Below are 17806 nucleotides of genomic sequence, written 5' to 3'. Positions count from 1 at the left end.
CAGAGTAAGATTACTATCTTGTTCAACATCAGAAAATCTGGATGAAAATCTGGTAGAAAGAGGCACTAAAATTACTTGTGGTAGGGATGGTTTTATGTATTGCCTTGTTTGTCTATTTTTCTCTCAACAACAGAAAAAGAAATCCCAAACATTTATAGTTAAATTATAATCAGTGATCTTGTGGTCTGTCATAAAATGGGTTTTGTGGCTTTGTGCTTCCTACTGAGTCTGAAGAGATGACACCTGCTTGAGTATTACAGAGTTACTCCTCTGGAAAAATTTTGCACCAGAAGTATCTTTAAAATAATTTTGTTCACAGAGACAGTAATAAATATTTCTTGCTCAAAAAATGTCCAATTAATGTGGCATCCAAGTGATACAGATATGAGCCTTCTCCTGCTAAGACAAAGCAAATATTTGTTGAACTAGATGCAAGAGCAGGGCCAACCTACTTTAGTCTTAAATTTCAAATCACTATCAAATCACTATTCTGATAACTTCCCAGAGACCTATTTTTAAGCCTTGTTATTTAAAGGATCTTAATGTGGCTACAAGGGCAAAATGAAGCATTCATACTTGTTCAAATGAACTAAATTTGGACTGTGCCAATATTTTCTCCTACAGTTTTTCCTAAGATTAGCACGTAATGAAGTAATCTAATAACTTCCAAATGTTTACAGTATTTTCTCCAAAAGCAAATAAGATTAATAAAATCACTTGTATAGTTATATTATATTCATAACAATGGCGGTAGTTGTGCTCATAGCTCAGCTTTTAGAACCACACTCTGACCACATCTTCCTGCCTGCAGTTACGTTCTTTCTGAGGGAATCAGGATTTTGACAAACTTTATGTCAGAATTAGCAGGACTTTTTACTGAGGACAAGCTGTATCAGGCTTTTTTTTTTTTTTTTAACTGAGATAAAGTTTAATAAGGGGGCCAGGAGATCATGGTGACCTGGTAGAGCACACATTTCTAGTATTCCTGGGCTTGGGAAGTTTAAAAATAGCTGCTGTGGTAACACTCACTGGCACAAGTGTATGCTCTAATATGATGACACAGATTGTCTTAATGGCCCAGCGTGATGCACTCTGAGTGATCTCAGCAAAGCTATCTTTATCAAATGGTTGGGAAGAAAATGCTTTTGCGTTAAAGGAAAATTTTGAGAGGGGTAATTTTGAAGGCACTGAAATCCATACTCACTTATGGATCACCTTCTGGATCACCTGTGGGATTAGTAATGTTCAATGGTACCATCACACACTCATTGCTCATGGCAGGTACTTGAGAAGCATCTGGTTTGATATATTCCTTTGCCACTGGCAGAATGTGGGTAAGTGGTGTTAGTGTGGATTTGCTTTTAGTTCTCTTTGTCTCTTTTGTTTCTCTTCCTGTGAAAAGTTACTTCAGCTGAATACAAACACTAACAACAGCTGTGCCTACCTTCAGAGCAAGGGTGACTTTCAAGCAATACACCTATGATAAGGATATATATTATTGGATCAAAACCAAGCAACTGCAGGAGTCTTCATTACATATTGCATGTAAAAAGCTCTAGGAAAGAAAAAAAAGAGGAGTTTGCCTTCAACTGTGTATGAAAAAAAACCCCATGATATGAAAGAACAAGAAACCTGACCTCAGGAATTTTAAAACACATATGGTCAAAAGCAGTTGAAAAATTTTCCTAATTGTCTTTAAAATTATGAGGATCGTGATTTTATACCATTATTCCAGTCATGTGGGGGGAAAAAGAACAGATGTGTCTAGGACAAGAGTCCTGCCACTGCCCTAAGACAGTGCCAGATTGCACTAATGTATTTTCTGGCAAGAATTTTAATGCAAATAGTACAGACATAATCAAGCTTTCAGCAAAATAAAAGGTTAAATTCCTGGACCAAACAGTATTTTTGAAAGACATCTTTCTGGAGACTATGATGTTTAATACTGTTTGTCTTGTGTGCTGCAGAGAGATATTGTGACTACTGTGAAAATCTATTGATGTCTTTTTTTTCAAAAGTGCAATAATAGCTGAGAGATCCCTATGGATAACAGAAGGGTTTTTTAATTTGTTAATATTTCTCCAAAGGAGAATTGGAGCCTATCTCAGCATGATTGGAAGTAAACACTTTTCCTCCTGACTATGCTCCTCTTCCTGGTTCTTACACATCTACAGATGGATTGGGTTTTTTTCCCTTTTCTCAGGTGTTCATACTTCTGAGAAGAAAACATTCTGTCATGAGAGCTTCCAGGCTCCGGGAACAGGGCAACTGGCTGGAAATACTGCAGCAATGTGTTTTTCCTGTCCATGCCCCTGCCAGCTCTCCAGTGCCCACAGCCCAGCCCTGGGCTGGCTCTACCCCAGCAGGCATCTGCCTCTGCACTGCCTGCTGAGGATGCAGCTGCTCTGGACCCGTGGCAGCCACACCCAGCTGTCCCAGACACTGCTGCCATGGCCCTGTGGAGAACCACAGAAGCTCCAACCCCTTCTCCACAACTTCAGTAAATATACTCCAGTGTCAGCCCATGCAGATCTCCTATCAGCCAAGGTCACTGGCCTGGCCAGCTCAGGAGTGACCTGGACATGCCAGGGCATCTGATTCTTCTTCACTGAAAGAGAAGGGGCAAAGATGAATTTTAATCTTTGACATTTGCAAAAAGTCAACTTTGTCAATATTTTGTAGAACTAGATAAACCAATTTATGTGAGTCTTCCTAAGAATGTTAACATTCATCATACACAAAGACCAGCTGTCTGAGAGCTTTTTCTTTTTTTTTTTTTTTTTAATTGAGAGGAATCACTTCTAACTCCAGTGGATACATGGCTCTGCAGCTGCTGTTTCCTGATTGCATTTAGTGGATGCTATCAAAACAAAACTCCTATCTTGCCATTTATTTAGATTTTAGTTTAAGAGAGGGTACACTTTAGCTAGCCAAAGGACTTGATTAAATGCTCTACTTGAAAATCCATTTTAATGTGCTTTGTTTTCTAGGAAGTGTGCATTATCTGTATCTGTACCTGCACATACACCTGCCTACACATGAGAATGATAAAATGTCATTGGATATTTTGGTGAGATAACATTTTCCCACAATATATTGGAAGCAACACCACACTGTCAGTCACTGGTGGAAGGGAAGCCACAGGATCATCTACTGCAGATCAGACTAGGTGAGACCTACTCAAGAAGCAGTGGGGGAGATATCTTTGTGTTTAGATTTTTTTTTTTTTAATGTTCAAGATTGGGAAAATGTTAAATGGATGGTTCAGCTGTTTCTTATCCCATTCACAGAAGTTACTCTTTTGGGAATTGCCTTATGCCTGATTTCACTTGCTACTGCTCCTGTGTGCTTCATAGTTATTCCTTGCTGATACTGGCACCAAGCTCCATTGGCTGTTGAAGTGGAAGGCAGAAAAGTTTTTTTATTTTTATTTAACATTTCAGAAGAAAAAACAGGGACATTTTTGAAATTTCAAAACAGAATGCTAGTGATTGCTTTAGAAATAAAAAGAAAATGCACATTCTCCCACTATTGATTGACTTAAAAAAAGATGATATATTTATATGGCACAGGACTAAAGAAGTTCAATAGCTGTCTTGATTTAATTCTCTATTGCCAAATTGCAATTTGTTGTGCTTTGATCAGTGTAAAGAGTAGGGAGCAGAGTTGTTGACTTCATCCAGGCAAACAGATATAAATATCCAGTGTACAGACTAATCTTTGTGCAACTCGGAAACTAGAGGAAGGCCTTGTTCAAGTCCTAGAATGATCCTGTTTGCCGTGTAAAGTGAGTAGAATTTGATCTGGAAAGAGTAATTACTAAATAAACATTTAATTTATATAAATAACAATCTATGGTGTAGGAGTTAGAAATAGTTAAAATTCTGAAAGAAAGGAAGGAACAGAAAATAAAGAGCAAGTAGAAAGGAAGAGGACAGTAAACTGAAAAATAAGTTAGAAGGAATATTTCAAGATGAAACAATGTGACTGCTTTCTTATCATTTTATACTATTTGGTTATACCACTTGATATAAATAAGGTTAAATATTACAATGATGTGAAAATTTGTGGACAGAAATAGGGCATAAGCTACTGTAACCTCTGTAGGACTACATAATTGTGTTCTGACTGTAGATTTAGTTAATTTTTTCCGAAGTCTATCTACTAAGATTAATCATAAATATTTTTAAAGTATTTAAAAAGCTATTTTAAAATCTATTGTTCCAGCAGTATATATTCTGTACCATTTGTACTCTATTAAATGTCCTATTTATAGGGTTTTAGGAGATAATAATCTGCAAAATGCAATAGTCAAAGTCCAGGAAGAAACCAATAAAGTATATCACTAGTGAAAACAAAGAACAATGGGTTACTGGGAAATAGATGTTAGAAAAATCCCTTAAGGAGAGAAGCTATTACCCACTGGCATGTAATAAACTCCTTACCAGATAATAGCTTAGGGAGAAAAGGTCTCAGAATTATAACACTGTGATAACAAAAAGTTGATGATTCTTCAAAATAATTGAACTGCTTTCACTTTTAAAGACTATCTGGAAAGGCTCTTGAGGAAAAAAAACGCACAATGACTGTTCCCAACCACCCATTTGTAAAAATAATAACTTTATTTCTCAGTCTGTAGAATCTCTGTACAAAAGCCTATTGGATAAAAAACCTTAGTGGAGAAAAGGAAATGATCACCAGCTAGACCTGGGGAGAGGTGTTACAGCTTAAAACTCAAAGCAAAGGCTTTGTTCATTTACTGAATCCTGAGGGCAGAGATGGATTATTCAATTAGAGTAATCAGGGGCAGGTGTATATATCTATATAGGTATGCATAGATATACAGACATATATATATAGATATATAGATGTATTTATGTATATATATATATACATAAGTATATATGCACACTTTATATTTGTGCTGTGAAATATAATATGATTTAGGGAAGATACCTGTGATTTACATTTGGAAGGAAAAGAACTAGTCTGGCTTAAAAGGAGAAAAGGAGAGAGGGGAGATGCAGAAAATGTGTGTGTGTGTGTGTGTGTGTGTGTGTGTGTGTGTGTATTTGTGTGTTTTCACGTGTTCACACACACAGAATGACAGAATGAGTAAGGTTGGAAGGAACCACAGTGTGTCACCTGGTCCAACCTCCCTGCTCAAGCAGGGTCATCCCAGAGCACATGGCACAGGATTGTGTTCAGATGGTTCTTGAGCATCTCCAGTGAGGGAGACTCCACAGCCTCTCTGGGCAATCTGTTCCCGTTCTCAATCACCTGCACAGTAAAGAAGTTCTTCCTCATGTTCAGGCGAACTTCCTGCGCATCAGTTTCTGCCATTGCCTCTTGTCCGATTGCTCAGCACCACTGAGCAGAGCCTGGATCCATCCTCATGGCACCCTCCCTTCAGAAATTGACAGACATTGATGAGGCTCCCTCTCAGCTGTCTTTATTTATTGCTGAACAGGCCCAGCTCCCTCAGCCTTTCCTCATAAGAGAGACATTCCTGTCCCTTAATCATCTTTGCAGGCCTCCACTGAACCTGTTCCAACAGCTCCATAGCTCTCTTGTGCTGAGGAGCTCACAACTGAACACAGCACTCCAGATGTGCCTCACCAGGGCTGAACAGAGGGGCAGGATCACCTCCCTTGACCTGGTCGCAATGCTTTTCCTAATGCACCCCAGGGCACAATTAGCCTCTTGGCCACAGGGCCACACTGCTGGCTCAGGGACAGCTTGTTGTCCACCAGGACTCCCAGGCCCTTCTCCAGAGAGCTGCTTTCCAGCAGCTCAGCCCTCACCCTGTGTTAGTGCCTGGGGTTGTTCCTCCACAGTGGCAGGACTGTGCACTTGCCTTTGTTGAATTTAAAAATAATCCCCTCTGCCCATCCCTCCCACCTGTCAAGGCACACATGATCATGTTTATTTGAAAGTTGTTATACCTTTCCAAAGCAAGTGGGTCAGCTATAATGAAGTATAGTAAGCTTTTGCTTTCTGGTAAAGGAAGAGAAAAATTCCTGATGTCTTTCCATTTCCTTTTCTTTCCACTATCACTTGCTTAGATAATGAAGACTTATCCTGATCAGAAGGATGTTGTATGTTCAGGGGTGTCATCACTGTGAGAATAAAGACATAACTATAGACAAATTCAGGTTGGATGGAAATTACATAAAATGACAAGGCAGAGTGAAAATTGGCTGAGGAAATCAGAGATAGGTTGTACTGGGTAAACACAGTGAGATGGAAACAATCAAGAACAATGACCCTCAAACCCATCCCACAGAATAAGGCAACCTTGGAATCAGCAGCAAAGCATCTTGCAAAAATATTGCAAACTATGAGTCAAAGAGCTAAGGAAAATATTTTCCTAATCACATCCAGAAAGAGATATTTAATTATATTAGAAAACAGTCAACATTGGCACTGAAATAGTCTCAACAATCACTATTCAGTAAATGATACATATTTTATTATAGTTTTATGACAGTTAATACTGATATGTCTAAGTAGACTGTCTTACATTTATTACTCATTATATATTCTGTATAATTCCAAAGTACAGGCTGCCAACAATTTGGGTAATGAAAATGGAATTCTGGTTTTGTACACTGGGCATAATTTCCTACATGTAACAGATAAAAGAATATTATAACATATGCATATATTTCTGCCCAGTGCAAGAAATATATGCAGCCATAGAACTATCCATCCACAAAAAAATGCTACTAATGACAACCATGTCAGACTAACTAGACTAAACTAAACTAATTTAGCTTTTACAGCTATACACACCACTAGGCTTGAAAGCCATACTTGTTTGTTTTACTTTATCTTGGGGCACATAAAATCATGGTATTTGGCAGCATGGAATAAGGGACATTAAATCAGCTTTTATGCTGTTGTTAAGAAACCCATAGAGGATGGGATTCAAGCAGCAGGACATCATACCCCATAAATGGCATATGCAATATAGTAATTTAAAATGCCTGTTGGAAATGAGAGTGGCATTAAAATCTGTCACAATGTGGAAAAGGTGAAGAGGCATCCAACTGAAGCCAAAAACTAGGATTAGCACTGTCAGTCTGCAAAAAACCCTCCTTGATCTTGTCTTAATTCTGACGATGGACTGGGATACTGTGATCATGTTCTGGATCTCTGTATTGTCTTCTGGTTTCATTTCAAAACAGATAGGGATCCCAGGGATGAATTTACTGGAGGAGAAGAGCTGGCTTTTTTCTGTGCCAGAGGTTTCTGGGAGATCTCTGGAATGAGTATTCTGGTGATGCCTTGAAATAGCTGGCATCACACTTGAAGTCTTTCTACTGTATCTTCTGTGGTGCCTCCTGCCAAAGGCACAGCTCCACCTGGAATATCTGGAGGCTTGTACCTGCGTGCCAGTGCTCTTGGAGGGGTGAAGAGTTAGGTTTATCATCTCCTTTTCTTCAAACTTGTTTTCCTTGTTTGACAGCCGGGCACCTATGCTCCTGCAGACACTCGTGTGACTGGCAGTCAGGCACACCAGGGGCAGGATGTACTGCATGAAGAGCAAAGCTATCGTGAAGGCAATCCTGTAGGAATCAGAAGGCCATGACTCGATGCACAAAAGCCTGTTCTCCAGTCCCTCTAAATTCAAAGTTTTACTGAGGTCCACAGTTTTATGGAAAACTGGCAGAGGGGAGCAAATTGTGAAGCCAAAGGCCCAAATGATCACTATTAAGAAGTAGCCTTGTTTTGCTGTTAGATTGTTAGAGAGGGGATACTTTATCATACGGTACCTGACTGCAGCAATAGAGATTAACATCAAAGTCGAAACCAGGACTGATGCACACTGAAGGAAGGGCATTACATGGCACATGACAGTGCCAAACATCCACTGGTCAAGCAGGACGGATGTCAGTGTGAAAGGTGAACAAAACAGCACAACCAAGATGTCAGAAAAGGCCAAGTTTCCAATAAGAATGTTTATTACTGTCTTCTGCTTGCACTTTAGTAGGGCTGTTAGTATAAGCAGATTTCCCAGAAAGCCAGCCAGGCTTATAAGTGTGTACAGCCCAATAAGAAAGTACTGCATGTCATCAACACTACTCTTATAATCTTCCCAGGCAGAAAAATTCTTTGTTGTAGCAGAGGTGTTCTTGGTATGTGTCCTGTTGTTACGGTCTTTGAATCCTAAATCCATTTTACAGTCCTGCTTAGAATGAGAAAGGCATTAATTAGCATCTGAAGAAATTATGATAGTGCTGCTAATCACAATGTAAAAGTACATAAATTTACCTTGTATCACCTCAATGCAAATAAATTACTAGCGAACTTAGTCTACTGTGAGGCAGATCCTGCATAACTTCAGGTTGACATGAATTAGCTAAGTAGGTTTTACCATTTGGTGTTCAGCACACCTAGGCCTCTATCCAGCTGCTCACATGGGAGAACAGCAATGTAAAGGTCTGTATTATGATGCTGCCTTTTAACTATGCTTTGCTACAGAACATATTGTCAGGCTTTCCATGAGGGAACAGTTAGCTACAAAAGCAATACACATCGAGTCGGTGAGATTAGTCATGTGAGTAACAGCCCATTGATAAGAGTAATGAAATTACAGTCACCATCTGGGCAGATGCCTAATCATTATATCATTGCAAACTACAAAGAAGGCACCTGAAAATACATATGCTAACAACTGCAGTAGTATTTCTTACCTTGCTAGTAAGAGAACTAACACAATGTAAGTGAGAGCTTTCAAAAAGGATCAGGAAATCCACTGTCAGTGATCCAAGATGGAATTCCTAATGTGGTGTGTATAGAAAACACCTTCTAATAAGTGCTGACTATAGTTTAACTAGTGCTCAAGCAGAAAGAAAAACTCCCTACAAAACACCTAAAGTAATTGGATGTAACATAGAGAGGACTGTATTAACTGGAAGCAAACTCCCCACAGCCATTTGAAAATTCAATGAACTGCTACTAATTCAGCACAGAATCATCTAGTGTTAAACCTTGCTCAGCACAAAGTTATTCTGCCTACTGAATCTTCATATATTAGTCTTCATTTTAGAACAAATGGAAAGACATGAGAATTCAGTTCAAACCTCAATTTATCTTAAACACCCGCATGTACTAGAGTTTCAAAGTCAAAATTCCCCAGAGTGCCAATGTCCTGTACAAAATTGCTTAATGTTTAGAAACCTTACATAAGAGAAAACAAAAAAGATCTACAAGCCCAAAGCATACATAAATAGAGAAGGCTAAATCTGTCCCCTAGAAAAGGCAGGGCTCTTCAAGAATATAGCAATCCTCAGTGAGCTGTACCACGCTGACATCTTCAAAGTGCAATAATATTATTTGTTTCTCTCTACACATGCAGATGTGCTCTCTTCTTTACATTCTTTGTGTTCCCACTGTTACGGTCTGAGCTCAAACCAGAAAACAACCTGAGAAGATTCACTAACTGTACTGTGATGGGAAGGTCCTTCAAGTAAGGGTAGAAATATATATATAATAAAAAAATAATCTTACAGGTAATGTGTTGGAAAGAGGTGAAAAGAAGTCAGCCTTGCCAATTTTCCTCAATGTTAAAGTGCTTTTTAACAGCTAAAATAGAATTAAGAACAGGATACATGAATTTAGATAGCCTAACTATTATAATTGTATGCGTATGAGCAGAGAGGCAGTAATGCATATTATTTCTGTTCAATTCTTGCCAGTCTTTAATGAAATGGTGGAAAACCATGTCAAACAATGCTATCTGAGACTACCTTTGCCACTAGACCAACTTTGAAGGAGCAGACTAGAGATTGTGTAAGTGATCTAATCTCTCTATTTCTATATTGATATTATCAGAAGTTTTCATTTTGGTGGGCTTTTCTTTATATAACTCTTAGCTGATGAAATAAATAGCTTTTTACTTAATTATTCTGAGCTAATTTCTGAGTTGCTAGTAACCAACTGAAAATGCTATGATCTGTGCACCCCAGTGACTTCCAAAATCTGCTGAAATTTCTTCCTAGTCCGTAAATGTGACTTTGCATAACTTTTGCAGCTTTGTCCTGGATAAGGCAATATAATGCTAAGAATAGGACCAAGGAACAAAATGTTATGTGTTGTTGTACTGTAACATGTTTAATAAATTAATGTTTACTGAGTTCTTCTTGAAGGTCTAAGTGAAAAGATGGTTGTCAGGTTCTGTCGATTTCTACACCTCCACATAAAGTCTTGCAGAATGGATTTGGCAAAAGTGTTCACTGTGTTTTTAACAGAATTCTTTAAAAGCAAAAAGCAAATATTCTGGTTTTGCTGAAATAGACATATTTTGTTGAGATATGCATCAATACTGAAGAAGTTTAGCAGGAGTGCCTCTGAAGTCCAGCATGGGCTTGCTGGCTCCATTCCTTCTGTGCCATGGCTGCCTTCTGCCTTGGCTGAGAGATGAGATGAAATGAGCTCTTCCCTAACATGTGTCCTCATTTCCATGAGGAAGGAGCACTGGAAGAAGTCACAACATAATCTGTTCAGACCCTGGCTGGACACTCATTGCACCAGAAAAGTCTGTGGGGCACAGAAACCCCTTCTGCACCATCTTTCTATAGTCACAGTTTCAGAGTGACAGCAAGACAGAGAGAAAGGAATAACAGTATAATCTGCTGCTTTCAACAGAGAGCTGCTATGCTGACAGAAGTTCCCTTTGCAAAATGCCCAAAGAGAATTTTATTTTCATTTTGGATATGAAAAATGAAAGCAGACTTTCCCCGCTAATTTCAAGAAATGCCAAGTGGATCTCTTGCTCTCTGTGCTTTCTCTCTGTCTCAAAAAGAAACCAGTTACTCTCAGAGTGCCACTGGCAGTAAAGATACAAACAGAAGTTTTCCTTGAATATCATTGATCTTTAGTCCCCAAACACGTCTTAGCATGCCACTGATTTCACAGGGCACTTATTGGCATTTATCTTCCTGCTTTGTTTTGACACCTGCTTCTATTTTCGGATATTCGCTCACCCTCCCTCATGTTGGTTGGTCAATCCCAGTGCAACATGTGGCCATAAATTTCAGGGAAATGTAAATTCCTGAAAATCCCACTGTGGAAAACAGAATTAAATAATTCAGCCTCTTTTCAAAACCTTCTCCTCATATTTGAAGTGTATTTCTAAACTAAATGCACGTCAGTGCCGGGGTGCTCTTGCACCTGTTTTCAAGCTCAAATTTAGTTAACCTGAAAGTACCTGCTGGAGATTGTCTAGCTGTCACCTCCAAAAGTTGGATCATTTTCATCTCCTACATCTCTCAGTCAAGCACATGAAGTCCCTGTTCGGTGATGCTGGTCTGCACACCGTGCGGTCCCGACTGCGCTCAGCTACACCTGTGTGAGCTCTGTGTGGGTTTGCCTAGGTCTCCTTCAGTTTCAGTGGAATGCTTGAGCCAGGAGGCTTGGCTGCACAAGTAGAGACTGCAGTTTTGTGGCAGGATCCAAGGCAGATTTGAATATTTACAGTAAGAGTCAAATGACTGCAGTAAACATGTAGCTGAGTTGGAGGTACCAGATAACCTATGCTAATTTAACATGTTGAATATCTTGTAATTAGTATAATTTTTTTCAATTAAAGCTATCACTTAAAATATAAAATTCCTAAGTTATGATTTAGGACAGTTAATAGGCTGTATATTTCTATTTCTCTATATATTTAAAGGGAAATTTTCAAGAACACAAAACTTAGGCAGGCAACTCTCATCCTCTAAAGGCAATTGTTTTTTCAGTAAATGTTCCTTCAACTGGATGAGATACATATATTACGGTTTATTCATGGATAAGAGCTTATATCCCACAATATTAATACCTATTAAGTTATCTCGGACTGGCTGGTCCTTGTATAGTCCAGTCAGTTCAATCCTTGTAACAGGGCAATTAATCTTTATAGCTGTAAACAATTTACAGTCTTGGGGGACCTTTTTCTATGTTAAAAGAGGAAAAACAGCCAAACCACCCCTCCCAAAACCCCCAAAAAGCAAAAATCCCAAAACCCCATGGTGAACACATACAGGAAGGAAGCAAAATGTGTGAATTCATAAGAAATACAACCTTTCTGCTCTCATAATATTAAAGCAGTATCAAGACTGCATACAGAATGTCAGAGAAGGTTTGTAAACATCTACAGAGCTGTAAACAGTTAATATGAGTGGCTGTTACTGCACAACCACCAAAGCTTTAGGAAAGCACTGAGTTGTATTGTTACAACTTGAGAAATTATGCCTTCATATCAGTACAGACCCAGATAACATCCGAGACAAAATTTGAAACCACTGAAGTGTTGCATTCACAACACAAGCTAGAGACGAAAAGCTGCTGATTCTCATGTTCTTGTTCACAATGTGCAACAGCAAAAACTAGCCAGAGAACCTGGGAGAATTCAACAGATTGAAATTATTTCAGAAGTCCTGAAAAAAGGATTTTGTACACATTAATGGTATGCCTATTCTGTGCCTAACTAAAAGAACTGCAACATTATCCTGGAACACAAGAATGCAACTTCCCAAATTATGCCAAAGCCAACTAATAAGATTATATATCCAGCTCCAAGGAAATGCTATGGAACATAATGGGCTATTTGCTGGCCAGAACAGAAAACTTGAAACGCACAGCCACATTTTCTTCCAGGGACCACAGCAGCTCCTGGTTCGCAAAGGCAACACCCCCCAACACTGGAGCGACTGTTATTTTTGCCCTTCTACGCCTCCCTCGGGAGCCACTCTGCACACCCGCACACGCCGCGTCCCAAGCCGCGCTCCCGCGCCCAGCCCGAGCCCCGCGGACCCGCGGCCGCTGCCACACCACCCCGCAGCGCTGATGCGCTCCCGCATCCCCGCGCTCTGGCAGGGTGGCAGGGCGGAGCCCCGCGCAAACTTGCGCGGCCGCCCCGCATTGGGAGGGAAGGGAGCCTAGCTGAGCAGACCTGAGCCGAGCCGAGCTGACTTGAGCTGAGGCGAGCCGAGGCGAGGCGAGTTGAGCTGGCCGCGCCCGCCCCGCGTTACCTGCCCGTGTCCCGCTGCGGGGGCGCGGCGAGGCGGCGATGCCGCTCCGCACTCACGGCTCCGGCTCGGGCGGGCGCAGCGCCGCTCCGCGGGAGCGAGGGGAGGCGCGCATCCCCCCGGGCTGGCTGCGCATCTCCCGCGGGTGCTGCCCACAGTCGCGACCCAGGCTCGGCTCCGGGGATGGGGCTGCCGCCGCCCCTGTCGCACTCGCCGCCCGCTCGGCGGGGCTGGGCCTGCGGCTCATTTCGGGAGGCTGCCCCAGGCGGCCCTGGAGCGCGGTATTTCAGCGCTGCACGGGGTGACAATTAGAGTTTCCATGGAAATACGGCGAGACGGTGAATAAGCCCCGCGCTCGCCGGTGCTTGCGGGATGCTCTCAGTGCCTCCCCGGCGCTCGGGGCACGGCGTTTCGCAGAGGTGAAACGCGCTGCGAGTCTCAGGACGTAGGGAAGTGCGAGGACAGGCAATGACAGAACGCTGGTCAGAGCTCCCCTCGCTTCGGCTGGAGAGGAGCTCCGCAGGTGTTTATCCATGCTGCTCGAACACCCTTTCATTTTTATTTTACAACAGATGGGAAGCGATGGATTGCCCCCAAACAGTTTTCCTTGCTGAGCTGAGTTCGGTTCTTACAAAGTAAAATATCTGAAGGGTGGTTTTAATTTTATCTGAACAATCAGTGGGAAAGCAGGGCATTTTCTTATCTGAGCAATATTTTAAAGCCTAAAAATTGTTGGGTATGTCATAGTACAAGACATGAAAAGACAAATTCTGCTGCTCTCACCAGCTGTTATCTTCTAGCACAAAAGAGTCATTGATCATAGTCCTATTAGAGAGCTACCAGAGACCTCAGTGGCATGCGGGTCCTTGGGAGCACAAGTGGCAGAATCTGACACAGAAGTGTAATGACTTTCCCATTTGCCAAGGTACTACTTTGACAGATGATATTAACACAGCACTGCAGAAAAGCTGTCAGTATAATTAGCCTGTGAAAGACTGTACCACACAAAGACAAAACAACTGGATCAATCATATCATAAAATAACCTTTGAAAAGTCCACTTAGGTTCCTTATTTAACCAGGGTACTGGGAAAGTACACATTGAGTGATCCAGGAACAAATAATCTTCATCTTCAACAGACGAGCTCAGGATGGCAAGGACGATTTCATCCTATCTTTGAAGATTTTGTCCCATCGTCTTTCGCCTGCTTCTGCATAATTCACCACCCACTGCTGGTGAATCACTGCATGTGCAAGTGGAGCACAGGGAGCTGCCATGTGGAAGTGACGTGCTGATCCATCTCATCGTATTAACACAGCTCTCCTGTTAGTCACAATGGAGAGGAGAATTAATCCTTTTTAGGCCTGAGCAGCTGTTCTTAGCATTTTTGACCATCTTCCCACCTAACACTGATGGTTTTGAAGCCTTTCACACATATTTTTGACCTGTAGATAGAAACCCATGTTCTAAGATGTGATAGGGGTGATTAAGACTTTCCCCATGTCTATTGTTCCAGAAGAGCTTCCCACATTGCTGGCCCCATTGCTTGAAGTGTAAAGTCCCTTCTGGAGAGAGTGAAGTTTTAAAGACACTACATCTTTCTATGGAAACTGCTGGCTGCAGCAGACTACTGTCTTTGAAATGAAATCTAAATTTGCTGGCAGAGCCCAGTGGGAAATTAAAGTTTCTTACATTGCACAGCTGTGATTTATGTGGGATGCCATTGTACCTTCATAAAGGTACAAACAGTCTACGATCATGTTAAGCCATTTCCAAGGTGGGAGGTCACCTAGTACAGTTTCCCAAGCAGCCTCCAGAAAATATGTGCTTCTTAGTGGAAGCAGTGAGTAAGATAAGTATTTCTTCCTCAAAGCAATTTTCTCTAAGAATAAAATATTGTACTTTTTTTGTTGGTTGTCTTATTTCAGGAGGTTACATCAGCCAGTAATATATTGGCAGGTGTGAGTTTGTTGGCTTGTTTTGTTCCCCACAGACCTGTAAATTACACCAGATTTCTCTCAACTGTATCTGTACATTTCATTCCTGACACTTGCGCACATCAGAGACAATTACTATTCAGACCATTATAATTTTTTCCTTTTCACTGTTTGTGTACCTCTTTCTTGACGGTAATACTACTGAATAATAAAATCAGTAATCTAGAGATAGAAAAGGTGTGGATGTTAGAGATATCAAATGTCAGGAATGACAGCAGATCACAGTACAAGTTCCCTAGAAACCAGCCACCATAAGGTTTCTGAAACTATAGAGGAATCCTCGAGGAAGTAAGAGATGGTGATGATGAAAGATACCTTTTTTGGAGGAGCTGAGGAAGAAAAATGGTGAAAAAAGAAAATCAGAGAGAGAAGGTTGGGATTCCTGAGTCAGAAAGATACAACAGAAAATACAGGAGACAACTCTCTAGCTATATGAATACAAATTAGTTTTGTCATGTTTCTTACCACAGTCCCAAATGTATCTTTCTTTTGGGAGAATCATTCCACTATCTTAGAAAATTTGGCCTCTAAAGGCAAACTGTGGAAGATATGAAGAATAAAAGCTCCAATGGAAATCCATGAGAACTGATAAATGCCACAAAACCAAAGGTCTAAAGCACCTAATGTCCAATTCCACAGCATGCAGTCAATTGTCTGGAGCCAAAGTTTGCCATGAGGCAAAGTCTAATGTTGTTGTAAAGTCTGCTACCAATGGAGCACCTATCCATGGGCACAACAGTGTAGGACAAATGGTAGGACATAGCTACCACAAAATTTGAGAGATTCTATGAGATACATATAAAGCACTTCTGTTTGTTAAAATTCTTCACCCAACCACTTAATGCCCATAAAAATTCTATTAGCACACTATTAAAAATACCACTAATGTTTTGCTTCTGTATGGTCCATCCCTTCCTCAGATTCTTACCTTGCATAACCCAGCAAGCCTTGAACTTTTGAAAAGGTGGGGATGGTTAAAATGTCTTTGCAATAAAAGGCAGGACACCTGATGGTTAGCTAATAAAATACTTCCACGTGTGAGCCTGTAATTAGTAATTTTTGTTTCCTAATGTGTCACCACATTTTTTGGCTGGTGTTACATACATTGACCTGTCAGGATGATCATGTGTGGGGCCTATTTCTGCTTCATCTGAAGCCACATGAGAGCTTGTGTACAAGCATACAGGAGTTTGAATCCTGAATAGACACAGTGGGGTTGCTGTAGCAGAAAACACGACTTAGTATTTTAGCCAGGTGGACATAATTTAGCTTATAGCTCAAGCAGCTTTTAAGCAATATTTCATGTGACCAGGATAGATTTACACTAGTCAGCTTGGCTGTGTTGTTGAAAATGGAACTGCAGCAGCAAGACTGTCTGTAGAGATTAACCACATAATCATTCATGCAGCTTCTTTGGGTTTGTGACATTAGCAGTCAAATGAAATGTTGTTACATTTGGTATCAGAAGCAGTTAGGTCAGAATAAACATGTTCCTAACCAAAGAGAGAGTTTGCTGCAATTCAGATTACATTCAACAGCAAAAGGCGTATTTAGTCCACTGATGACAGACTTTTGCCCCAAGGACGATGAATTCCTTTATCTTTGAACAGAGTAATGTGAAATGCAAGTATTTCAATGGCACTACTGTTCATTGCCAGAAAATAAAACCTATAAAAATATAGTTTAAAAACCCTTCAGAGAGTGTTTCCATTCATTTCTGTAGTGGTGACTTCAGTTTGTTTTATACAAAATAGAAGATACAAATGGCCCTCCTGGTGTTCTTTCACTTACTGGATTTTAAGTTTTAAGGAAGGATTGCATTGCTGAAACACATGACAGTATATTACAATGAAAGTGACAGTTTCATTTTATGAAACCTTTTCTATTTTTGAGATTTGCAGGAAGAAAGGATTTGTGTCTTGGCCTATTTTTTCTACATGATTTTAAAAACATTTCATTCCCTTCTCAATACTTTTGCTTCAAAGCATTTTTGTATTTGTTTACTCCGGCTGTTCTATTTCCTTCCCTGAAATACTCGTGTTCTGTTTATTGTACTTACTCCCTTTTTGCAGTGTCATGCCTTCACACAAATAAACTTCTGCACACAAACAGTCTTCCAGTCCAAGGTGCTTTTGATGTACTGAAAAATTTATTCCCTGGAAGAGGATAATCTCACTATGCCAGTGTTCTCATGTCCTGACAGTCATCATCAATAAAATAAGAGTTATGAGGAATTATTAGACACCTTTGTGAGCTTGGAGCTCCACATGGAGACTCTCAGCTTGGTGTTGAGACTGGAGACACACAGAATAGCCAGCACCTGATAATGCCTGATTTTCTTACAGAGCATACCTGATGCTATGTGGCATTTACTGCACAACATGTATTTTATATAACTACAGTGGAAAGTTTGAAGAGTCTGTTTATTAGAGTGATTCATTTTTAAGCATGTATTAGTGCTCACATGTATGTGAAATGCTTCAGAGAAGACTGATATAGCTCCAACTGATTTAGTCATCTGAGGTGGGCACATGACACTGTGGTGGAGCAGAAAGCTCATAGTAAAGGCTTGGATTATAGCATGTGGGCAAATATATATCTATGTATATACACTTGTATGTAGCACGTCCTTGACCAAGGCAGTCCTTGCCAGTGCTCCACTGCACTGTTCAAAGCCTGACCTTGCATCTGTGCAGTGTGAATCACCCTGTGAATATTTGTTATCCCTGTGAGTTCAGGTTACTGAGTGACACATAGGCTCTATCTTTGATCTTTTATAGGTAATTATTATAT

The 17806-nt window shown here is 40.5% G+C and overlaps 1 protein-coding gene across 2 annotated transcripts; it reads right to left on the bottom strand.

Moving 5' to 3' along the window:
* Positions 1-6493: 6493 nt before the first annotated feature.
* On the bottom strand, positions 6494-14360 carry NPY5R (neuropeptide Y receptor Y5). 2 transcript variants are annotated; one of them, XM_085058628.1, is made up of 2 exons: positions 12941-14360; positions 6494-8191 (listed from the first exon to the last, which is right to left on the bottom strand). In XM_085058628.1, the coding sequence occupies exon 2, from the start codon at positions 8180-8182 to the stop codon at positions 6851-6853; it is 1332 nt and encodes a 443-aa protein (XP_084914754.1). In that variant the 5' UTR covers positions 8183-8191; positions 12941-14360; the 3' UTR covers positions 6494-6850. The 2 variants fall into 2 exon arrangements, with proteins under 2 accessions (XP_084914754.1, XP_084914755.1); XM_085058629.1 differs by lacking the exon at positions 12941-14360 and adding an exon at positions 10992-12229.
* Between the last annotated feature and the right edge of the window lie 3446 nt (positions 14361-17806).

This window comes from Lichenostomus cassidix, chromosome 4, assembly GCF_008360975.1.
Source record: "Lichenostomus cassidix isolate B80296 chromosome 4, HeHo_3.0, whole genome shotgun sequence".
Lineage (NCBI taxonomy): Eukaryota > Metazoa > Chordata > Aves > Passeriformes > Meliphagidae > Lichenostomus > Lichenostomus cassidix.
The sequence above is the reverse complement of the archived record's forward strand: the minus strand, read 5'-3'. Positions and strand labels throughout refer to the sequence as shown.

Coding starts and splice junctions, on each gene's coding strand:
- NPY5R (XM_085058628.1), bottom strand. CDS start 8,182: ATGGATTTAGGATTCAAAGACCGTAACAACAGGACACATACCAAGAAC.